We start from the raw sequence: 24,464 nt of genomic DNA, 5'->3' as shown, positions 1-24,464 counted from the left end.
TGGGAAAACCAGGTGAGTCGTCAGGTTTTTGTGATCCTTTAGCCGTGTGCGTGGGCGTGGAAACGCGCACAGAAGTTCGGAGAGGGCGGGACACCTGTGACGCAAGACGAAACGCGGCTCGGAGCCTCGTGCCTGCGCGCGCTGCCCTCCTTCAGCGAGAGGCAGCGTAAGAGGTGAGCGCGTGCGGAGACTAAAGTCCGGTCGGAACGTTTAGGAGGAAAGAAACGATTTCGCGCTTTGGTTTCAGGTAAGATTCTTTGACAACCCAGCGCTCTTAAACATTCTCCAACGGTGACACCGCTTCCAATATTTAACCTTTATCCAGTCGAGCTTTACAGTTAGTTTCAACCTCCTCATTACCTTTTATATGAAATGATCTAAAGGGTTTCCTGAGGTGATTATCACCAAAAACCGATTTCCATCTCTAATATTGTGTGTAACTTCCTGCCGCATCCATCGCTGGTGTCTGGATAATCGGATTTTAGCCATGTTTAAAGCGCAGTGACTCATGCGTAATTGTACCCTGACACGTATCAGCCGGGGGTTTTAAATGCAGACTCGATGAGGCATCGGTGGGACCATGAGGGAGACACGGGGAAATGGGGCTTTAATTGCAGTCAATGAGCTGAGGACGCACCGATCTGATTTAAGTGAGAGGAGAGAAGGATCTTTAATCCGACAAATGATGGCTGGAACTGAACTAATCATTTGTCATTATGGCCTTAGAAATACACGCTTCACCCACTTATTACCTGTGGAGTGTTTAAATAAATAAAGAGCGTGATATTGTAATCACATTACAAGAAAAGCATGTTTTAAATGCCCTCATAACTGCTAATGCCATTACTCCTACTGTTATTATGTAGCTAATTCTCTTGATGGTGCTCATTTCCCAAATGTTGAAAGGGCAGATTAACCCCTTTCTCACGCTAATATTTCACCCTTACACATTTATAATAAATTAAGAAATGCTTTTGGAGTACAGTTGCTGGAGCCTCTCATTGAGTCAGTCCAAAAGGGCGACAATAAAGCCTGTTGGCTCTATTGCTATAATAAATACTGCTTTTAATATGCCTCAGATATACAGTATCTTACTTCCTTCTTTCTATTTATCTTTGTATAACAGTGTTTACGGCCACAGGTACATTTATGTTGTGGGATTGACTGAATGCCTGCTCTGCCTGAGAAAAGCTGAAAAAAAAGGGTCTCACAAATAACACAAAGTTGTTTGGTGCATGATTTCAAATGGGGGTGAACAACAGTACAGTAGCAGCCTGTCAGCATTTGTCTCTTTTGCTGATTGTCAGTGTAGCATCAGTATAAAACGCTGGTTTAAAAGTCCCAGTGTTGCATTCACAAAGAGACTGCAAAACACAAACCCCGAGGACAGACGCAGCTCGGTTCCGTTGGCTTCTTTTTGTCTGTTTGAGAAACAAAAAGGGTTTTACAGACGTCGGACCGCTCAGTTGATTTGACTGTTGCCTGGGACGATTGACGTTCATCTGGTTGGACTGTCGGTGCGGGGTTTCCATTCAGACAGTTTCACAATTGACTGCAAGTGGACGTCGTGGGACGGCCGGCGATGAGGACAGCAGGGAGACCGATCAGCTCCCGTCTGGGTCAGACCTTCTACGCTTCTATATCCTCTATATTCTGACAGGGCTTCTCTGTAGCCTGTTAATAATTTAAAAAGCTCTGTGTTTTGGGGGGTTCTGGGCACTCAGAGGAATGGATTTTAGATGATGGAGAATTTAAAATGCCGTAATTGCGTCCTTTTTGCTGTTAGAATTACCAGCGTTTTACCCTCTGGCTTGATGCTCTCTGGTATTTTACAGGATAGTTTATTCCTCCATCAAGTCTCAGTTCTGAGGCTTGAATGCTGATAACCTGGTGGCCTGACTGAGACCAGGACTGCCTGTTCTGGTCCTTTGTGGTGCCTGCACTCCCGTCATCGACAACCTGAAGGCGCCGCTTCTAAGAAAGTCAGAAACTGTTGGCGTAAAATATCCTAAACCAGTGGCGTGGCGATCGCAGGAGGGCGAGTTTAAAAATGTTTCGGGGTGTTTTCGTGTATTTTTTCCCATATCGGCAGAACTGAGAGTTACTCTTCCGCGCTGTGGGTGGAACGGTGGGCAGTAAAGGTCAGCGTGCACGCAGTGTTGCATCTCCCTGACTCACTGCTTCTACCTACAGTTAAACACACTCAGTCCGGCATCGCGGACGTCCACACCTGCATGCTGCGCGCGTTTGTTCGTCACGTAATGCGACGCCTCGGCTGTTTCATCGACGTCAGGCAGCGGGAGGCGGAGCCGGCCGTTCTGATGAGACCGACTTCGGCGACTCCTTCCTTTATTTGCGGTCCGTGCGCCTGAATAGACTCTTTATTTGTGATGTTATTTCACTCTCCCTGTTCTTTCTTTTCTGTTTAATCTGGTTACAAAACAAGTTTCTCCACGTGGCCGCTCAGTACTCGAGTGATTGCCTTCTGACAAGGAAGCTTTTTTGACAGTCATTGTTTGGTCGGTGATATTTATCAGTGTGTGTGTTTGGTTGCGGCACACTACCAAAAAGCTAGTTGGTTATTATGAGCGCCATTGATCAAAAAAAACAAGCTTTGCTTTTATTTGGACCCAGCACAAGTGTAAGTAAATTATTTAGTCGAGCGGAGCAAAAATGGTTGAAAACCTGTTTTTTTCTTGGTTTAAAAGGTGCTAATCCATCACTTAGGAAATGTCCCCATTCTGACGCCGCTCCTCTTGTCCTTCTCTCCGTGCAGGTCGTTGTGCAGTATGGCGAGAAGCTGCCTCCTTACCCGCCACTCCGATTCTGTGGGTGTGTGAGTGCGAGCACCCTTGTGAGTTGCGAGACTGCCACGAGACTCCGGGGCGAGATGCGGGAGACCCGATCCTCCGCTGCTGCCCGGCTGCTGCCGCTGCTCTGCTGCGCGTACGCAACAGCTGGCTACATCTTCACGCCGCAGGAACTGGATGTGACTCCACGTGTTACCGTGACGAGCAGCGGTGAGCTCAAACGCCCGTAAACCAGTTACATCGGGATTAGAAGTGCATTTAACTCAACTATACATGACGCGCAAAGGTTTGATCACGGACCTGTCAGTTGATGGGGGGACGATAACGAGCTGTAGCATCTGGAACGTGTGAGTCAACGGCCCTTTGATGCAGTGCAAATCATTTTAAAATCACTTTTCCATCAACGTGAACCTGGAACGATCGTTTATACCTCGGCTTATGAGGCAACTCGCACTTGCATTCCTGCAGAACATCCAAGGAGGGTCACATCACTGTAGCTGGTGGAGAAGGACCGTAACCATGACAACAGTTGTATGGCACAAGACTGCTGTGTACAGTGTTTTATGTGTGTGTGTGAGCTCGGTGAGGTGGACCGTGTTCCCCCGTCTGTATTTTAATTTCTTTTCTCAGGTTACGCCTGCTCGTTATCCGTCTCCTTCTCCTCTTTCGCTCCACTTGTCCTGAACCTCAGCTGATACTTCTTTATCTCAGTTTTTCTAATTTATCAGTCAGGGCGTGAACAGCCCACATCCCTCCTACATGATTCATCTCCTCGCCTGCTGCGCCTTCACCCTCTCATCCACTCCTCTGCCATCCATCCTTATATGTAGTCTGAAAGCTTCCCGTTTCATTCATTTGCACTTTTCATGGTCGTGCTGTCCTCTTCAAATCGCGCAACCTCTTCATTATCTCTGGACTTTGATTCTGACGCTTGATCAAAAGGCTTCGATATGCAAACTCACCGCTAATCCATTTAATCTCAGTGTGTCTTGGCAACCTGGGGGCGAAGCCTTCAAAATGTGCGGCGTAGTTACCTGCTTTCAGTTCTTTTCACATCGTCTTTAGAAGTGTGCTAGCATAGAGCAGCAAAACAGATCTCATTTCTGAGGAGAGGGAAAGCTGCTGTTGCCTCTTCAATACCTTCTGCACACACTGATTTTCAGCTGTCGGGTGTTTTTGAGTTTGCGGGTTTAAATTAGTTTACTCGGCGGCGCCTGTCGGGCTCGCGTGCACGTCAGGTTACTGTAAACAAGCCTGACACTTGAGGGAGAATTTAAATGCAAGACTGGCACCTTCAGAGCCAAAAGGTTCAGCGGGTTTGTGTACGTGCTCGTGTCACTGAACACTGTGTTCCGTGCTGATCGGCTGATTCCTCTGTGTTTGCTCAGTAAATAACATCATCTGGGCCTCACAAACTGCCCTCTCACACCTTCCATTGTGAATGGATCCAGGAGAGGCTTCTCACGTAAACTGATCTTGAATGTAGCTGCCGGTGTCTATGGTGCCCCGATGCTCAAGCTGCACTCCTGAAAGTTCCCTCTGCTGCGCTGCATTGTCTTCACCCACATGCACTCATGTCAGGCACGGAAAGGTATTGTCCCAGAAATCCCATACAGGTGATTCTCTTCTTCCTCCTGCTGAGAAAGAGGGAAGAAAGATACCTGATGACCCACAAGTGCACCGTGATGAGATCTGGCTGCTGCTGCTGCTGCTGCTGTCGTGAGCAGGTGTGTGTGTGTGTGTGTGTGTGTGTGTTTGTGTGTGCAGCAGCTGATAGGAATCTTAATGACAGCTTACATGGTAACCGTGAAGGCTTTAGTGGATCGGTTGAGGATGGAGCCAGTGTGACACTGAGAGGTTTTATTCTCCAGACAGTTTCAGTGCCATCAAAGCTGACAGTCGACACGTCACAGCATTGGTCACATTAGACAGTAGGTGGATCACAGGCTGCTCATTCCTCATATCAGTGTTGTTTCGTGGATATTGTTATAACACTAACGCACCCAGAGGGCTCTCCCTCCCTCCCTCCCTGTTACGGCGCGTGCGTTCGGGTCTGTTGACAGTGGTGACATGTTTACCCAGGCAAAGTGGAGTCCTGATGGATCGAATGTTTAAGAGTTACGTAACATGCATGGCTTCTGCAAATGGCCTCATGACAGGCCTTCTCAGAGTGTGTGTGTGTTTGGATGTGTATGCGTGTGTGTGTGTGTGTGTCTTGTCCTGTATAACAGTTGTACCCAAATATAGCCTGGAAAATTGAATAAGGAACACAAAAAGCTGAGGAACCACGCAGACACCACGCAGATGTGGGCCTGTTCAACTGTTGGACATAGAAAAGCAGAAAAGGGTCCATATTATTTTTATGTTTCAGTTGCTCTACTAAATAGATATCTGGGTTTGATAACACAGAGAAATAAAGAAAAATTATCTTCTGTATATTATTAGCTATGGCGCCTTTAACAATTTCAGCATGAAAAAATATAAAGAACAAGTTAAAGAGAATAATATCCGTTTCCAGTTGTGCAACCTGATTTTATTGAGAGATAAAAGGATAAAAATGATTTACATTTGCATTCATATTTAAGAAGTAAACCTCATACATATTGCAAATGTTTGTCAGAAGGCATCTTAATAACACTGAATCAAAATAATCAAGACAAAGTATTATTAATCCATAAAATGCTTCAGAATTATACGACTCTTGCTGTCAAATATCTGCCAACATCTCACAGGTTTAAAAACTTCTACAAGAGCTCATATTTAATGTAGTTACTCTCAGTAATATTCTATTTGGTTTTAATATTGTTTAGAATAAATATACACCAGACAAAATCATGACTTTATTCAGTGCTCAAACTGAGAAATGTTTAAAAATAACCAGTAAATCAGCTCCTGTGTGCTTCAGGTTTGCTCTATTTTGATATTGGGCCAAGTCTCAGAATCAAAGAGCTGTGCACGCTTGTACCTTTGAACCGGCGCTCAAGAGTGGAAAAGAAACGATCCATCATGTGAAATGAAGAGACGTCTCTCGCTCACGCTTTTCTCCTTCTGTCAGGTGTGATTGAGGCCTCGCTCATTCTCATGCAGCAAACACGCCGTGGCCCCCCCGGCAGCAACGGTTTGATCACTGTTTTTGAGGCCTACAAATATGGATTTTCTTCATCGACTTGGGTTAAAATCAACACGTAAAGTCTTCGTGCAGAACTCACAAATTGGCGCAGCAGCCCCGGTGAGAAGATTCCAAAAAGATTCCAGATCTTCTCTGCCCCCCCCGGCCAATCAGCCCGTTGCTGTGCTCCAGTTCAATACTCCTCTAGAGGAATGCCAATTGGACTGGGCATCACTGCAGTTATTCAGAACATGGTACATCTTCATTAATGCATCCTCTTCCTCTCTCCTGGATTTCCTCAGGTCTTCAGGGCTGCAGGCGCTTCCAGGCCCCTGCAGTCAACTACAGCACGGTGCTACTGGAGGCTGGGAGCGAGCGTCTCTATGTCGGGGCTCGCGGGGCTGTGTTTGCCCTCAACGCGTCCAACATCTCAGCCAGCGCCGCTCTCGCTGTGAGTTTGTTTTGTTTCCTTGTTGGTGCACGCTCTGCGCCTCAGCGACCGATTCTTCAATCCTCTAATGGCGTCATTTGCATTTCACCAGGAATAAACAACAGCGTGTCGTCTTTAGGCAGCATTTATTCCTGTGGCTTCTCGTACTTTCATTCTTTCAAAATGAAGCATGTTGCGGTCTTATAGTGCTCATTTACTGCCCCTTTTTTTATGCTTATCATTCAAATAAAGCCTGTTTTCTTTAACATAAACTGTACAGAGAGGAATTTGAAAACTCTGCTGGTGCATTTAGATGTAACCATCCATCGTTTCTCTGTTTTCCCATGTGGTCGATGTTAGATTGAGTGGGAGGCCTCCCCGGAGCAAAAAAATCAGTGTCTGCTCAAGGGAAAAGATAATAAGGTAGGCGTTGGTTTGTGCCTCTTCCTCAGGGTTTTCTTTTTGTCGTTTGTGTGTTCTTGCATCTCAACCAAAGTCTTCTCTAACTTCTCAGACGGAGTGTTTCAATCACATTCGCTTCCTCCAGCGGTTCAACTCCACCCACCTCTACATGTGCGGGACCCATGCCTTCGGACCGCTCTGTGCATACATCGTATGATAAACACATCCATTCTTACTTCAGCAGTGCGAGAGCCGTCTGTTTCTCCTTCCTGCTTCATTTTGACTTCTTTGTGATCGTCGCTGCAGGATGAAGACAAGTTTGTGATGTCATCTCAGCCTGTAGAGGGCAGAGACAAATGCCCCTATGGCCCCACGACAGGCTACACTGGCCTCATTGTCGGTAGGTTTCTTCAACCATTGGTCTCTTCAACCAGCGGGCCAAGCTGATCATGTGCCCTTTCTTCAGACCAGCAGATTTATACTGCTTCCCAGTATGAATTCAGGAGCTTTCCAGATATCCGGCGCAGCTCTCCGTCTCCCACACTGAGGACAGAAGACGCTCCCACACGCTGGCTAGATGGTGAGTGATAAAAGATCCCCTGTATGGGTGTGAGGGAGGTCTTAGCTCGTGCCAGGTTTATGCGTCGAATCAGTAACATTTACGCCCGTCCATTTGGGTTGAAATTACAAACAAAAAAAATTCTTACAAAAAAGCAGAATTCATTATGTTTTCCCCATACAGAGGCAGAATTTGTGGGCTCCTCACTGGTGAGAGAGAGCCTGGACAGCAGCACTGGCGATGACGATAAGCTGTACTTCTTCTTTACTGAGAGGAGCCAGGAACGGACGTCCACGTACAGCCAGAGCAGAGTGGCGGCAGTGGCCCGGGTTTGTAAAGTAAGTGTAGCTCGATTCACCTGACCGATGAGTGCAGGAGCGGCCTCCTCTGCTGCCTAAAAGATGAAGGACTGACTTCTTCTTTTCATGATGAGAGCAAAATCACACGATCACAGGTGCCTCAATCAGCAGGTTATTTGGGTTATTTTGATCGACATGCAGCACACATCTCATTTGCTAAGTGCCTCTCGCTATTGGGAACCTGTCATAACATTTTCATTACCCTTTAAGTGGCCTGAAAAAAGAAAGCCATATCAATCAATCAATCAATCTTTATTTATATAGCGTCTTATACAATCAAAATTGTTTCAAGGCGCTTTCCAGAATCCCAGGGCCTGACCCCAGACAAGCAACAGTGGCAAGGAAAAACTCCCCTTTAACAGGAAGAAACCTTGAGCAGGACCAGGCTCATGTAGGGGGACCCTCCTGCTGATGGGGGGGCTGGGTAGAGAGGAGAGGAGAAGGGGGAGGAGAGGAGAGGAGAGGAGAGGAGAGGAGAGGAGAGGAGAGGAGAGGAGAGGAGAAGTAGAGTGAAGGGGAGGTAGAGGAGAGGAGAAGGCGAAGGAGGAGGAGGGGAAAGAGGAGAGGAAAGGAGAGGAGATTGAGAGGGAGAGGAGAGGAGAAGGCGAAGGAGGAGGAGGGGAAAGAGGAGAGGAAAGGAGAGGAGAGGAGAGGCACAGAGCACAGAAACACACACAAAAATATGATATACAATCACTTCAGCGGGGCCGGAGGTCATTATGCAGCTCCGAGGACGGCGATACCTGTAAATAAATAGAAGGGGGGAGGGGAGAAGCAGAAAAACTACGCAAGATTCAGCATAACTAGTCTGCTTGATGAGGAGAGGAAAGGAGAGGAGAGGAGAGGAGAGGAAACCATGACCCAGTGGAGTGACAGAGGCCTGTCAGGTGATCATGTTTCCGGACCCCGGCAGCCTTGGCCTATAACAGCATAGCTAAGATGTGACCTAACGATTAGACGACCCCCTAAGTGTGATAATTTTCTGTCTATGATAGTAACTGGAACTACTGAATTAGTAACAATAAGCTTTTTCAAAGAGGTAGGTTTTGAGTCTGATCTTAAAAGTAGCGATGGAGTACCTGGACAGGGAGCTGGTTCCATAGCAGGGGGGCCTGGTAGCTAAATGCCCGGCCCCCCATTCTACTCCTAGAAACTCTGGGAACCACAAGTAGACCAGCATTCTGAGTGGTCTATTGGGCTGATAAGGTATCAGACCATAGTCCTGTTATATTTGTTATTCCTTTCTTCTACCATCTGTTGCTCTCTTCAGGAGGTTCACTTCCTCTTGTGTGCCACTTTGAGCCAAATGATGAGTTGGTTTTGTCATTTATCCAGGGATTACCTCATGCGACCCCTGATGCTCACACTGTCCTCCTTTATACACTAATCCTCCATCGTCTTCCCTCAGGGGGACCGTGGAGGACAGTTAACTCTCCAGAAACGATGGACATCCTTCCTCAAGGCCAGGCTGCTCTGCTCCCTGCAGGAGTACGACTTTCACTTCAACATACTGCGCAGCGTCTTCGTCCTGCACGGCCGTGCGCCTGAGGACACACTCTTCTACGGCATCTTTGGCTTGGAGTGGTGAGTATCTACGGGTTATTTGAGGATGCAAATGCAAATGAGGCAGTAATCAATTCTGCTTCCTTTCCTGACATCACAAACAGAATCCCGGTAAAGGTCCCACATCCTTGCATTGAAATACTCTGAATAGTTTCCCTCTCTGTGCTGCTGTGTTGTGAATATACGAGATGTAAAGATAACAAAGTGGCTTTTGCATAATAACTGTAAATTGCATGCAGCTAGATAAACATCTGTCTACTGATAACATATCTGGGTTTACTGCTGTTAAGGCTCTGCTCTGCTCTTTGTCTCACTCTGTCTGCATCGCCTTCCAGGAAAAATGTAAAGGCCTCTGCAGTGTGCCGCTATTCCCTGTCTGTTGTGCAAGAGGCCTTTGAAGGACCTTATATGGAAATCCAGGGCGCCAGATCCGAGTGGAAGGTTTACACTGGAAAGATCCCCGATCCCCGACCCGGAACGGTAAACACACACACGTTAATTCCAGAGATGAAATATAGAAATGCATCACCCCTCGTCATCCATGCACCAGAAAAATGAAGCAAAGTTCAGATCCGTTAGGAAGTGTGGGGGAAAAGATGGGGGGGGAACGATAAAGGGTGTGAGCGACCGCCGCAAGGATGAGACTCGAAGCACAATCAGCTTAGGTTTCTCAAACCAATTTTCATGCTGCTTAATTTCAGCCTGTAGCTTTGGTGACAATGGCGTAGTGAGGCACCCAGAGCCGCGGCGTGGGACATCCTCCAGTGTGGTGTCACTTCAACACTTTATGGGACTTAATTTTAACATCGGCAATAAACAGAAGGGTGCAGCTGCAGGGGTTTTATTTTTAGAGCATGAAAGCTTCTTAGCGCAGTGTGCTGAAGTCCTTTTAAAAAAGCCCACAAAGGAAAGGAGCACGTCCCCTTACTCAGGTGGACGGAGGGACGCTCGCCTGGACGCTGACCCCACACAAAGCCAGCGCCCACCAGCTGAGGTCACACATCCTCCAGGTTCAACTGCATATTGACTGTCCTGGTTCACCTGCAGTGTATAACCGATGGCCTGAGGGCGCGGGGCCTGAACACGTCCACCGCCCTGCCTGATGACGTGCTCAACTTCGTCAGGAGGCATCCTCTGATGGCTCGGCAGGTCCTACCTTCATACAGAAAGCCCATTCTGTTCAGCAGGACGACAGACTACACACACATGGCCGCCCTTGAGACCCAAGGCTTGGATGGACGTATATACCATGTGTTGTATGTGGGCACAGGTAACATTAGTTTGCATTAAATCGACGAGCCTGTTTATTATAAATGTTTGTACATTCTTTTAAATAATTGTGTGCAATACTTATAATCTTAAGTAGTACAGTTCAAGTCAATACAGAAATTCAAAATGATTCCAAGAATTTGATGACAGCGTTTCTCCACCGTGTGCCCTCGTTCAGATCAAGGCTGGTTACATAAAGCTGTTGACGTTGGGGGTCAGCTGCACATCATCGAGGAGCTCCAAGCTTTCAAGCAGCAGCCCATAAACAATGTCGCCATTTCTGAAAAGCAGGTAGCCCATCGAGCGTTGGAACATCCAAACACGTCGTTTCTGTCACGCCCAATGAATCTACCCTCTTCCCCAGATGAGCGTGTACCTGACCTCCCCGTCAGGCGTGGTCCAGCTCCCCCTCTCCAGCTGTCAGAGGTACGTCTCCTGCTACGACTGCATCTTCGCCAGGGATCCTCACTGTGCCTGGAATGAAACGACGTGCGTGGACATCCTGCCACACATGAACAGGTCAGCGTTGATCTCAATCAGCCGCGTACTGACATATCGCTCGCTAAAAGGATGCCAAGCCGGAGCTGTGGCACCACACTGCCCATACATTCAGTAAGTCCTCGTACTTTTAAGCACGTCTTTGCTTGTGCTTCCACTTCTCACAGATCCACTTTGATCCAGGACATCCAGCAGGGTAACAGAGGATGTGAGAACACACGAAAGGGTATGAAAACGTCTCATCTCCCACGCCTTGAAAAGGGAGAAAGCTTCCTTTTCACACGAGAATGATGAAAGCAGAGATCGAAAATAGATTGTTAGGGAGAACTTGAAAGATGCTTAGTTGTCATCATACGCCGCAAAGGCTTCTTTGAAAGTTGATTATGCTCACTGCCTTGGCAAAATCCTCTCCTCCCTTTTCTAATCACATTTTGCCATCTCCTGAGAGATGTCTGTTTGATATTCAAGGCAGGCAAATCGCTCCTCCCGTTCCACAGATTCAAAAAGGTTGAAGCTCCCTCTCTGTTACCAGTCACCTCTCCAATAAGTTTAAAACGTCCTGTCTAGTTGGGTTCTCTCACCGCCCCAATATGCGTGTTTCAGAAGCTGTCGTGCGGCGCCGGGCTGTACGTGTGGGCGATGATGCGCTGCTGCAGTGCGAGCTGAGTTCCAACCTGGCCAATCCGCTGTGGACTTTAAATGGCGGCCATCTGGAGGGCTACGGCCTCGACTCCGGCTACCGGACGGGCACCGACGGTCTTTTGATCATCGAGGCGCAGCAGAGCCAGAGCGGCCTCTACGCCTGCTACGCCGTTGAGAACAGCATCAAGGTCGCTGTCGTTTCCTACAACATCACCGTCCACCAGGACCCGCCTCTACTCTCAACTGTTCCCAGGAGAGTTTCCGCCACTTTGCAGACACCCACGGAGTCTCCTGTTTCTGAAGGACCCCTCCCACCACCCGCCCCTCTTCTCCCCCACCCAGAGCTTCTCTCCTCTACGAATTTGGAGGCCATGTACCTGTCACTGGTAACCATCTTCGGAAGCCTGTGTGTGGTTCTCACTGTGGTCCTTATCTATGTAGGCTTTTGCCTGCAGGTGGGACACAGAGGGAGGTACTCGTTGCGCGATGCGGCGGCTGCCTACCGGCCCGATAAGAGGGGCAACAGGAAGCAAAAACACCACCGAAGTTCCTCCCTCATGGAGCTCAAGACCATATCGAGCCACTGTAACGGCAACGGTGTTGGTAACGGCATTTCAAAGCCGCATAACGGCAGCATCCACGACGGAGGTTTTCTCCAGATTGTCCCCGGCGAGGGTAACCGAACACCCATAAAAGGGCACCCTCCCCCAGCCCCCCCACCCCCACCGAGTCTGCAGCTTTCCCCCCCAGAGTGCGACTTCACCGGCGGGCTCTCGGCCACGCTGCCCAGCGTGCTGAGGAGGATGAACGGCAACAGCTACGTCCTGCTGCGGCAGAGCGACTCTTTTGCCGAGGAGCTAAACAGGATCCTAGAGAAAAGGAAACACACGCAGCTGCTACCCAGCCCGGACGAGAGCTCCGTGTAGACAGATGCAGCGCCCCCTGTGGTAGGAGGACTGAAGCGTTTGTACCTGGTGCAGAAGTGCCTGTAACACGACTCACAATTGTTGAGGACTAAAGCAATGGAGGAGTCTTATGTACATGGGCTTAGAACACTATTCCACTTTGAGACATTCCTACAGTTTTTAACCGATCAGATGACGTAATCACCATGAAGGAGCGACTTTCATCTACCTCACTTCAGCAATGGCCACAGGATCATGGCTGCACGTTCACCCACAGACGGATCTCTGATCAACCGAAGGCAGCAGAGCCCCACTGACATATCAGTGCACGTGTGAAGACTTCTGCTTTTAGGCATCTGGATTTACAGTTTCAGCTGTGGACAGCCCAAGTTTGTCTGCACTGACAAGTAAACAGGAGGCCAGTGCATCCTTAAGTCAGTATTTTCACTCTTAAGGATGAATTAAGCAGTTTCTATTATCAGCATGAGATAATAAAATGGTATTAATTTCTTACCACACAAGTGGTGAATTAATCATGATTTGATCTTATGATTCATAATAATATGGAGCTAATGAATGAGTTTTTTTATTCTTTTTGTTTTATAACTATACAAAATAATATAAGGTATTTCTTTTATGTCTTTTTTATTTAGCAATAAACTGTATCTTCTTTAAGGAATCAGCCACTGCACAAACCAGTTTTGACTTCCAAAGTCCTTAATAATATGAGCCAAAAATGTATTATTTTAAAGTGACTTAATGCAGAATGGCTTTTCTAGAGCCCTAATCCATAATTAATCAAATAAAGCTGTAAAGTATTGAAGGTTTAGTTTAGCTGCATGAGGCTTAACTGAAAATATAAATTTAACATCTAAACATGGGGATAATATGTTAACAATAATGTTAAATAGTGATTATTTCACCTAACGATTGTCAGAACAAACTGTCTTGTACAGATTTTATTCCACTTCTGTTTTAAAGTGCACTGGGAAGTTCACGGGGAGCTTTTACAGAATTATGAGCCAGTGAGGAACAGCAGGATGGAGGAGCTTAATTCTTGTCCATCTCTCAGTGTGAGGAACTGCAACAGTGATGCCCACAGCTGTCTGCTGAACCTGGACTCGAGTCAAGTGGATTAGAATGAAAAATACTGAGCTCTCCTCGGCTGAATCCACCGCAGGACTGATATTCAGTGTGAGACTAACTCCAAACGACAGGCTAGTGGGCACAACGCCGGCTGAAAGAAACCGAGGTAAAACATTCTTGTATCTCACCAGTGCATCTCCTGCAGGGGCATTTCGCCCAATGAGCACTCGAGGGAACGGATTATGGTGCTCACTGATCTATTGTTTTTATGAGATCGCACAGACAGAGGGAAAAAAAAGTATACGACACTTTAGTGCATTTAAATCCATTTGCATGCCAGCAGCTCCTGTCAGGGTGGTTTCAAATCAGTCGAAGCATCAAATAAAAATGGGAAATATTGTCAAAACCTGCTCCAGATTGAAAGAAAGAGAATAAAGAAGGACATTTGAATGTTGAAGGATGCTTTTGCTCTAGACTTCCTAATGTCCAAGACTCTCATTAATATAGAAGCTCATCACACGTTGACGCAGCTGACTGTCGGCCCCCGACTGCAGCATTAATTAAACACTTGTCGCTTCAAAGCCGGACCTGAGTGCAGAGGGAGGAAGAGGAGGGGTCTCCTCAGAGGTTTGCTGTGATAAGAAAGCAGAAACAAACTCCTGTTTGTGTACATATAGGAGAATGCACGTCACCGTTAATTATGCAGCCTCACATCACAGCCTGTGATGCATGCTGCGAGATCCTGTCCTCCTCTCTGGGTGCTCGGGAGAGCTACACTTTCTAGTCTTTCCAGTCTAGCTGCAGTGATCAAAGGAGAAGGACATAGCTGCACGCTTTAAGAGCCTTCATTAAAGCCCTTTGCCCTCGTTTCAAAGCGGGAGACAAGCTAAGGTGGAGGCTTCGTTTGTTCTGTTTATACCCGGCGCGGCTTAAAAACAACACCACTGAAATCAGCATTGCTAATTATTCGACACTTTCAGCTGCGTTTCAAATAGCCTGAGCTGCCCGTTCTTCTCCTCTGTCACAGGTCTGACGAGTACCGGCCAATCTAAATTCCCGTTAATTCCCAAGGAAAGCAGCGCATTCCCTTAAAATGAAAGCAGGATAAATGCTGCAAGGCTGCGCTTGACCGAAGTGAAATTCACCATCAAAGTCAGGGGAGACAGAGCGGACCGACTTGCTGCTCCCCTCCTGCACAACTGGAATAAAAATGGTTGCCTCCAGCATTTTACTGAGCAACATTTGCTCCTCACAAAGCCACTGTGTGTGTGTGTGTGTGTGAGAGTGTGTGTAAGCATCCTTGCCTCTGTATGATGTAACCTGATAACACCAAACTTGACATATAATGGCCTCTTTCTAGGTTTTGCTGCACGATTCAGTTTCCAAACCTGCTTTGTTTTCCGAGTGTAAAAGGAATCTCCTAAAGTGTCCGAGCTGTTGGATTTTACTGAGAAATCCCCCCAAAATAATATTGAGATCTGTATTTATTTTGTAATTTTGTACATTGTGTTGTTTTCTCGCTGTGAGAGCTCATCCTGAGAGGCGAGAGGGCCACGAGTGTCCCCTGCTGCACAAACTATGTTACCCAGAAGAAGAATAAGCAACTGCATGCAGAAGCTGTACCAGCACTGTGTAATTTAATGTTCAATACCTTCTAATTTACTGTACATGCGTTTGGTTTGAGCTCTGTTTGCACGTTAATCCACGCTTGAGCACACGAATCCTAAACTAACAAAGCAACAGTCGTTCTTCGCATTTCACTTGAGGTGATGGGAAATAAATCTTTGTGCCTCGGTGTTTTTGGAGCCTCATCATTGCTTGTGTGATTCTTAGTCTCTGGCAGAGACGGGTAGGTGAATCTGCTCCACGGTGGCGGGGGCATCTCCAGTGTTGCTGGAGGTCCTCCAGCACAGCCCAGGGCTATAAATCAGCTCAGCACACGCCGATGCAAAGACTCGATGGCTTCGAGATCAGTTATATTCAGCTGCCCCCCCAGTATCCTCTGGGACAAAACACAGAGAATATCATAAGATGAGACGGGGTTCTGTGACTGAATCCAGTTGCTTTTATCATCTACTTGACCCTTTTCTCGTCAGTAACCTCAGAACCTGCCAACTTTCCTAATTCCATATCATCAGCGGTGCAGCAAACACCCTTAAATGTCTCTCTGACACGCACACGCAAACAAACAGCAGCAGGGCTATAATCCATCCAGGCGCGGGCAGCGGTTACACACTGACACGTGGTTAACTGTCAAGGCTGCTGTTATGGACATAAAGAAGCCACGCCCCTTTTAATCAGGGTCAACTTGAATAGCTGGTTCCTTCCTTCCGTCTCCTGAAATGTGTCATTAAAAAGACTCAGCTGATTAAACCTTTGGCTGCGTTGACTGATATTTATAGGTCGGACGCTGAAATTCTGGTTCTACACCTGGAACTCACCTCACCTGACCCCGTATCTAAGTTAACGCAGGGAACAGGTGGCTCTCGGATCATCGATTCATCAGTCAAGCCGTCGTGTCTTCAAGGCCAGCACGTCTGCAAAGCTTTCCCAGTCAGGTCGGAGGAAACCTGGTGATGGAAAAGTGAACCCCAGCTCTCTCGCTCTACATTATAAAATACTGTGACGTATTTAGTATTAATTGGGGGGAGATATTTGATTGGTTTCACCATGTCAGAAGGAGAGCTATATATATATTGTATCTCCTGCTGGGAAAGCAAGCTTCATCAGACAGACGTTGGGCCTCAGGTGTAGGAAATGATCCTAGAGATTAAAATTGACAAAGGCTGCTGCCCTCATCTGCAATAATGATGTGTTTATTTCTGGAGACCCAAAAGTTGATATCTGATGTTTCCTGTGTCGTGAGATGCAAATGAGGATGGTCTGGAGTCAGCTGGGCGACAGCTGGCTGCTTGTCACCATTGTGGAGCTCGTTCAATAGAGGAGACAAAGGGAAGCGTGTCAGTCAACTCCTCTTCTCCAAGACAAACAGATACTGTTGCTGCTTCATGAAAACAAGCAGCCCAGACCGGTTTGATGCCAGCAAGGAGCCACGCGCCTCCGCTCCCACACCCCATCAATCAGGCCTTTATCTGCTTCCTCCACCCGCTGCCCGTCATATTTTCTCGAGACTTCACGCGTCACTCTTCAGATAAACCTGAAGAGAATGTCGGCTCCTGGATATCAAAGACGATTAAAGTCATCCTCACATCAGTATTTTGGAAATTGCCTCCTTTGTTCATAACTGTCAAGTTCCAATGGCGGCTATTTTTAAACTTTTTTTTTTTAAAGAGTCGGTACGGTGGCAGCTTGTCCAAAACAGGAGGTGTTTGGATGCGTTCAGGCAAACCATGTGACTGTGGTCAGATGACACATGCACACACGGGCAGACACAGCTGATTTTTGAGATTAACTGAAGATTTATGGTCTCATCTGAGCACTTTTGTCCTTATGAGTAAAGTGAAACAAAAACCAAATGTTTGGACTTTTGAGATTGATAATAAAAATGAGTCAACATGCAAACACACCTGAACAATGGTTAAAGATAAAAGACATGAAATGCGCGTGTGCGTGCGCGCATTCTTACTTCCAAACACATTTAATCTGCACGCATTTGGCGCCACCTAGGGACAATTTACACCCTGTGATGTAATTCTTCATTTGGCCAATAGAGGTCAGTAAACTTCCATTTATGAAACCATTTCAACAGGTTGAAACTATTTTTAAATACTTTTTCCACAAAGTCCTAAATAATCCAAGACGTGTTTTATCTCATCCAGGAAGGAATAAAATATTTGCAACATGCTCAGTTGTCATGGTGATCCCAGGCTACAGCCCTGGATCAAACTGCTTTAACACTGAGGAAAGACAAGCACGACCTCATGAGTAAGCGTTCAACAAGCCTGCAGGCTTGTGAGTAGGAGACTGGCCTTGACTCAGAAACTTACACCATTGTTGCCTCTATGCAGTCATCAGAATGTGTTCATAAAAACTGCCGCCAGTTCTGCTCACATCTGCTCACTGCAACACATTTCAAGCAAAAAATGGAATTTATGTAAATGAACGGAGATATCTTTTATAGTACCTTTTATATAATGTACAGACCCTTCTCTAGTGGGCTAAATATGCCCTATGACAGCATCCAACAACTAGATTTTGCACATTCTGCACATTTTCTCTTTTATGTGTGCTCAGCCTGTCTGTTTGTCAGAAGTCAATATGCACTTAAGATGATCTCAGGCTCATCCAGCAGTTAGCAGCTGTAACGTGAAGAGAAGATGTGCCAGGGCGCCTTCCTTCTTAAACGATTTATGGAGGCACGTTGAAACTGAGCTCAGAGGCAGGCATAACAACAAACAGAAGAATCTGTTCATTTAAATGCAGCCAGTGATCTCAGTGGATTTTGTTTCTAAGACAAACAAACCAAAACTGAGAGGAGGCAGCAGCCAAGTCCTTGCACGGAGCCATTTTTGCAGTTTGGAGCTAAATGTGCTGAATGTGCGATGGTGAATGATTGAATGTCAGACTGATCCTTTTTGCTTGACTTTTTCTTTCCAATAAAGGGAATTAATTATTCATCAAGCTAAAGCCAGAGTTGATTCTGTAACATAATCTCAAGCAGACATGGGCAGCGCATCACAAGCACAAGGATGAAAATACAACTAAATTTGCGTAGACGTTTTTATTTTGGGACCCAGTTCGACTCAGAACAGAATGTCAGCAAAATCTTGATTTAAAAGAATCTTATAAATTAATTAGCAGTTCTGCTCAGAGCCACGTCGCTGACTGGAGACTAGTTAGCTAAGCAGAAAACTGGCAAGTAGAATCTCAAATCATTTCCAAATTGAGGTGTTCGAAATAAATAGACCTCGACACACACACACACCCACGCCCACATACATGCCCTATACTATGTGTAAGTCACACTGTGTGGGGAAATAAGCAACTCAGTGGAGGTCTGTGCTAGCTCTAGGTCATTTATTATCACACATGCCACCACCTTGGTCCTGTTTGGCCTTTCTGCATCTTGCTGCGATGATCAGAGTAATATATTAGTCGTAATCAAAGCACAGGGATCAAAAGCAACAAAACAGTGCCATCAAAGGACAACTGTACAAAGCAATAAACAACGGCTGAAATTCAACATTATAAAGAGGGGGTATAAGGTTAGACAGTATATCACAAACCAAGTAAACTGACAAACACATTTTGTTTCACTGCAAAAAGAATGCAGCCCATTAATAGCGCAGCTGGCAATGCAGCCAAATCCAAGACCAAAAAGTTTATGAACGAGGCTCTCCGGTGCTTTCTTTCATGTTTTTGTGTCACTGTAGAGGACTCAGACGAAGAAGACGATGAACCTTTGGACCAACCAAGGCGGTACGACCAAACGTTCCTCAAAGTTAAACATATTGCCCTGATTTGTGACTGAAACATTCATGTGACAAATGGAGAAGGGTTCTTCATCATGCAGATCTTCTGTTTTCTTGGGTTTTGCATTAGCAGGGAGGAGCAGGCTGAAGAGCCCTTGACAACAGTCAGCCGGCCAGGCTCACCTTTAGGAGTCACACGTCACCAGGTACATTTTTCTCTTTTGATAGAGAAAAATTAACACCGGTTCCTGATGTTTCACATGGACCCTGTCTCTTCTTCCAAAAAACAGAGCCCAGCGTGTCCTGCAGGGGAAGGAGGAGAGGACAGGTGTTCATTAGACAGCCCCTGTTCCTCCACATCCAGCAGCGACGATGAACAAGCTGTAAAAATGCTTCTTCTAAACTTAACATTGATGTATTTTTGACTTTGTTTAACGTGATTGAGCTGATGTTGCTTTATTCTTAACAGAGCCTGGGGTCCACAGATGAAGACCAAGAGATGGTTTCTTCCTGTGCCAGTGACACCCAACAGGAGGAGCAGGCTGAAGAGCCCTTGACAATAGTCAGCCGGCCAGGCTCACCTTTGGGTGTCGCAGGTCACCAGGTACATTTTTCTCTTTTGATAGAGAAAAATTAACACCGGTTCCTGATGTTTCACATGGACCCTGTCTCTTCTTCCAACAAACAGAGCCCAGCGTGTCCTGCAGGGGAAGGAGGAGAGGACACGGGTCCATTAGACAGCCCCTGTTCCTCCACATCCAGCAGCGACATTGAACAAGCTGTAAAAATGCTCCTTCTGAACTTAACATTGATTTATTTTTGACTTTGTTTTAAGAGATTGAGCTGATGTTGCTTCTGATTTAACTAACAGAGCCTGGAGAACAAGGATGAGGAAGAGTTAGAGACGCTTTCATCAGAGCAAAACAGTTTATTTATGAGCTCCTTAGAATCTGCAGAAGATGCAGCTGAGCAACCTGTAAGAGGAAAGCACAATGGAAATATGGACATTAGTGTGCTGTAATGACCACTTTACTGCTATTTTTACAACAGATTTCAACAAGTTACAGTTATGAGGAAGAAGAGAACCCATCCTCATTCAGCAAAAGGGTTTCAGACATCCTGGCTGTAAGAATCAGCAAAATTCTGACTGTTGTAAAGGACTATCCATCAGGTTTATTTGACTGGACAGTCTTTCCTTCAATGTTTGTTTTATATTTTCCCTTTACTTTTACCGAACAGAACATCTTTGATGGAGATCAGTCAGAGATATCTTCACGTGTAAGTCTTTTATTTTGTAATGCCTTTTCCTGCAGAAGCTACGGCTGAAGAACCTCAGCACAATATGGATGTTACATGCAAATATGGACATTAGTTTGTTGTAATTACCAGTTTTTCCCCCTATTTCCAACAGAGCTCAACATGCACTACTGAGGAGGAAGAGGAGAACTTGTCGACATCAAATAAAAGTGTTTCAGATGTCCCGATTGTAAGAATCAAGCACATTTTTACTGTTACATTGTTATTAGGACTATCCATCATATTTATACCACTGGGTAATTTCTTCTCTAATTGTGGCTGTTTTATTAGATTGAGCTGATGTTGCTTTATTCTTGACAGAGCCTGGGGTCCACAGATGAAGACCCAGAAATATACTTTTCCTGTGCCTGTGACACCCAACAGGAGGAGCAGGCTGAAGAGCCCTTTGCAATAGTCAGCCGGCCAGGCTCACCTTTAGGTGTCGCAGGTCACCAGGTACATTTTTCTCTTTTGATAGAGAAAAATAACACCAGTTCCTGATGTTTCACATGGACCCTGTCTCTTCTTCCAAAAAACAGAGCCCAGCGTGTCCTGCAGGGGAAGGAGGAGAGGACACGTGTCCATTCGACAGCCCCTGTTCCTCCACATACAGCAGCGACTTTGAACAAGCTGTAAAAATGCTTCTTCTAAACTTATCATTGATGTATTTTTGACTTTGTTTAACGCGATTGAGCTGATGTTGCTTTATTCTTAACAGAGCCTGGGGTCCACAGTTGAAGAAGACCCAGAGATGGTTTCTTTCTGTGTCAATGAAACCCACCAAGAGGAGCAGGTTGAAGAGCCCCTGGCAATAGTCAGCCGGCCAGGCTCACCTTTAGGTGTCGCAGGTCACCAGGTACATTTTAAGAGATTGAGTTATTTTTGCTTTGCCTTTAACTAACAGATCTTTGAGAACAAGGATGAGGAAGACTCAGAAAAGCTTTCCTACATCTTAGCAGTTTAGTTGTAACATCCTTTCAGGCAAAAGCTTCAGCTGAGCAACCTGTAGAGGAAAACACAATGGAAATATGGACATTAGTGTCCTGTAATGACCACTTTACTGCTATTTTTACAACAGGGTGCAACAAGTTCCAGTGATGAGGAAGAAGAAAACTCATCCTCATTAACCAAAAGGATTTCAGACATCCTGGCTGTAAGAATCAGCAAAATTCTGACTGTTAAACTATTATAAAGGACTATCCATCAAGTTTTTTGATTTTTTTTTTAACATTTAACCTTAACAGACACTTAAAGCTGATGCAGGCTGTGACGTGGCGGCTGTGACGACACCGCCCAGAGCCCCAGGGGAGCGCCTAATGAAGGCCTTAAACAGATTTGGAAGTGGGAGAACCCTTACGCCTGATGAACTGGCCTGTTATGGGTATAGATTTTAGCATATCATCATCATCACATCACCATCACCATCATCATCATCAACACTTTGCTCTGTTTTTCTTGTGTTTCAGGCTCCCCAACCTGTCCCAGACCTGCTATATGAACTCTGTTCTCCAGAGCCTCCTGACCCTCGTGCCTTTTGTGAAGGAGCTCAACAAACAGAGTCAACAGTGGCTTTTGCACCCAAAAGCTCTGCTTTTCAAGTACAGCACAAGCTCACGTGTGACCCTTATTCTCTGGCATTAATGCAATGAATGAAAAACATCTGCTTTCTCCTTTCTCCAGGTTGCTCAGTGACATCAGCAACGGCTTCTCGACCAAAAACAGAATGCAGAAGAAGTCCACCCTCTTTACATTCCTGCACACCATTGCCCTGCATCATCCAGAATTTGGAAATGATGCCCAACAAGTAATCATTTTTTTTAATTTTCAAGAGCATCATCCCGATCTTTTCTGGACTAGACACTTTGGTCTGTCTGCAGGATGCCCACGAATTTCTGAATACCGTCCTGGAACAGCTGAGCTCCATCTCTGCAGAGATCAGGTCTTTGGCGAATGAGAGACACCAAAGCTACACCTGCCCTGTGGAGGCTCACATCAGCTTCCAGATGTTGAGCACCATGCTGTGCCACAGGTGGGAACATACCTGGAAACCTTCTGCTCCTGCATAGGTGTTGAACTTGTATAGTTGAATCCTTAGTTATTTGAATCCTCTCTTGAATTCACAGTTGTGGCCATAAGCGTGAAAATATGGAGGAGATTCTGATCCTGTCCGTGGCGCTTGAGGACACCATCATGCAAAGCATACAGCTGCACCTGAAAGTAAGGGACACATGTTTGGTGTTCATGTGTGAACGACGGAGGAGCTGTTGAACCTCACAACTGTTGTTGATTCTGCAGGAGCAACTGCTGGATTACAAATGTGACTGTGGCGCCTCCCAGACGACAGCGAAAAGATCCTTTTTCACTCTGCCAAAGTGAGAACCAGCATCTCAGCATCCTCACATCTTCTGCCTTCTAAAGGTCCTAACTGTCTCTACATCTCCTCTTCCCTCCCCTTTTCTTCTCAATAGTGTGCTGATCGTCCACCTTTTGAGAATTCAGTGGTCCTACTTTGGTGCACAAAAAATACACAGAGCCACGTGTTTATCGAGGGAGCTGCTGCTCAGCACGAATCAGAGCAGTGAGAAGGTAAACCCTTGATAAACCTTTAAGCAGTCATCAGTCTCAAATGGCCCAAAGAGTGGAGCTAATGGCTTGTTCTTTTGATTTTCTGCAGACAAAATACACTCTGAAGAGCATCGTGAACCATTTGGGGAGCTGCACTACCAGCGGTCAGTGGTTAGCTGTCAGTACTGCATTGACATTCAACCTTCTCCTTGTTTGACCACTAACAAAGCAGTTCCTTCCTTCACAGGCCATTACATTTGTGATGGCGTTTTTCAAAATGCAAGCCAAGGGGATGGTAATGCCTGCTGGGTGACATACGATGACGACGTTGTCACAGAAACAAATGTTAACCACGTGTGCCAGCAGCGGCAGAAAACAGCATATTTGCTGTATTATGAGAAGATGGAAGAAGATGAAAATCCAGACTAGAAATAAGGGTAAATATGTTTTTTGTCTCAGGACCCAAAAGCAGACAACCCACAGTGGGGAATAATGAACTAAAAGTGCCTTTATTCAAATCACAAGGTTCACAAGGTCTGGGTGTGGTAGAAGTCATCAAGGGTGAATCGGCTGAAGGTTCACCATCCGCTCCACCTCAAAGGACCCCACGAAGTGAGGAGCCAGCTTCCGAGACGCAGGAGTGCAGCACGGACTTGCCTCCACACCCTCCTGCAACGGCGCATGCTGGCCTGTACTGAGGGTACCGCTACTTCGTCCTCCTGGATCTCAAATAACGGAGGCTGGTACCCCAGGAATGCCTTGAAGGGAGACAGTCCGGTGGACGCTGAGACCACAAAACTCCACCCACGGCAGGTGGGCGATTGACCCCCGGGTGGCAGGTCAACTTTGAGGCGTGGGCCCTTTTCTCCAGGAGCCGTTGGAGGACGAGATGGACATGCTGAACGTGCTCCTCCTTGTCTCCGCCGTCGTCAAATATTCTGCTGTAGTGAAAACATTTAATAAAGCAATTTTTTATCAAGAAATGGATCCAGAGCTACTTTTCACTTTGTAAATATTCTTTTACTGAGATCCTGTCGCCTGGTGAGGAACAGACGATTCCGAAGAACAATTTTAAGTGAGGGAGGGGGGGACAGTGAAGACCGATTGATTTTTTTTACACATTTATGTTGTAATATTTTAAGATGATCATATTGGACCCCTATTGAAAACAATTGTAAACTACACATTGATTTCTTATTTCACAAAAATTTCATATATCAACCTGCACGGTGGAAATTACGTTAAAAATGTATTTTTATGGTGTCACGTGATACCGTAAAGGCTGATGGGATATATTTCCGAGTTAGGGTGCATCGGTTGTACACTACTTTTCGCAGTGCATTGTGGGATATATTGAGTGCACTACATAGGGTACAGCGATGCTCGAGAAGAATTCGGACACTATTTCAAAATGGCGTCCACTCTAGTGAGTGCACTAATAGGGTATAGGGCAGGGGTGGGCAAACATTTTGATTCGTGGGCCACAATGGGTTCTAACATTTGACAAAGGGGCCGGACCAGGAGTAGATGGATGGATGGAGTGCTTTGGTAACCTCACCTCATTGGAGAAAAATTACACCAGAATTGCAGTGAAAATAT

At 46.1% G+C, this 24,464-nt stretch overlaps 2 protein-coding genes across 5 annotated transcripts; both read left to right on the top strand.

Annotated features, from left to right (window-relative positions):
* The first annotated feature begins 85 nt into the window (after positions 1-85).
* Positions 86-15,431, top strand: LOC130533862 (semaphorin-4G-like). 4 transcript variants are annotated; one of them, XM_057047588.1, is made up of 16 exons: positions 86-247; positions 1,537-1,619; positions 2,777-3,020; positions 6,222-6,370; positions 6,710-6,772; positions 6,864-6,962; positions 7,058-7,151; positions 7,218-7,331; positions 7,494-7,648; positions 9,078-9,253; positions 9,568-9,712; positions 10,280-10,502; positions 10,680-10,792; positions 10,866-11,020; positions 11,167-11,225; positions 11,603-15,431. In XM_057047588.1, exons 3-16 carry the CDS (start codon positions 2,891-2,893, stop codon positions 12,565-12,567), a joined length of 2,640 nt encoding a protein of 879 aa, XP_056903568.1. In that variant the 5' UTR covers positions 86-247; positions 1,537-1,619; positions 2,777-2,890; the 3' UTR covers positions 12,568-15,431. The 4 variants fall into 4 exon arrangements, 3 of the variants coding, with proteins under 3 accessions (XP_056903568.1, XP_056903566.1, XP_056903567.1); XR_008952688.1 differs by lacking the exon at positions 1,537-1,619 and having other exon boundaries at positions 88-247; positions 11,603-13,798; positions 14,660-15,431; XM_057047586.1 differs by lacking the exon at positions 1,537-1,619 and having other exon boundaries at positions 88-247.
* Positions 15,432-21,378: 5,947 nt separating this feature from the next.
* On the top strand, positions 21,379-23,852 carry LOC130534086 (ubiquitin carboxyl-terminal hydrolase 37-like). Its single transcript, XM_057047969.1, has 11 exons — positions 21,379-21,453; positions 21,545-21,681; positions 21,767-21,898; positions 21,981-22,104; positions 22,178-22,329; positions 22,424-22,517; positions 22,596-22,672; positions 22,769-22,886; positions 22,975-23,029; positions 23,113-23,302; positions 23,391-23,852. Exons 2-10 carry the CDS (start codon positions 21,617-21,619, stop codon positions 23,292-23,294), a joined length of 999 nt encoding a protein of 332 aa, XP_056903949.1. The 5' UTR covers positions 21,379-21,453; positions 21,545-21,616; the 3' UTR covers positions 23,295-23,302; positions 23,391-23,852.
* The last annotated feature ends 612 nt before the right edge of the window (positions 23,853-24,464 follow it).

The sequence above is a fragment of the Takifugu flavidus genome, chromosome 11 (assembly GCF_003711565.1).
Source record: "Takifugu flavidus isolate HTHZ2018 chromosome 11, ASM371156v2, whole genome shotgun sequence".
Lineage (NCBI taxonomy): Eukaryota > Metazoa > Chordata > Actinopteri > Tetraodontiformes > Tetraodontidae > Takifugu > Takifugu flavidus.
This window is presented reverse-complemented; position numbering and strand designations above follow the sequence as displayed.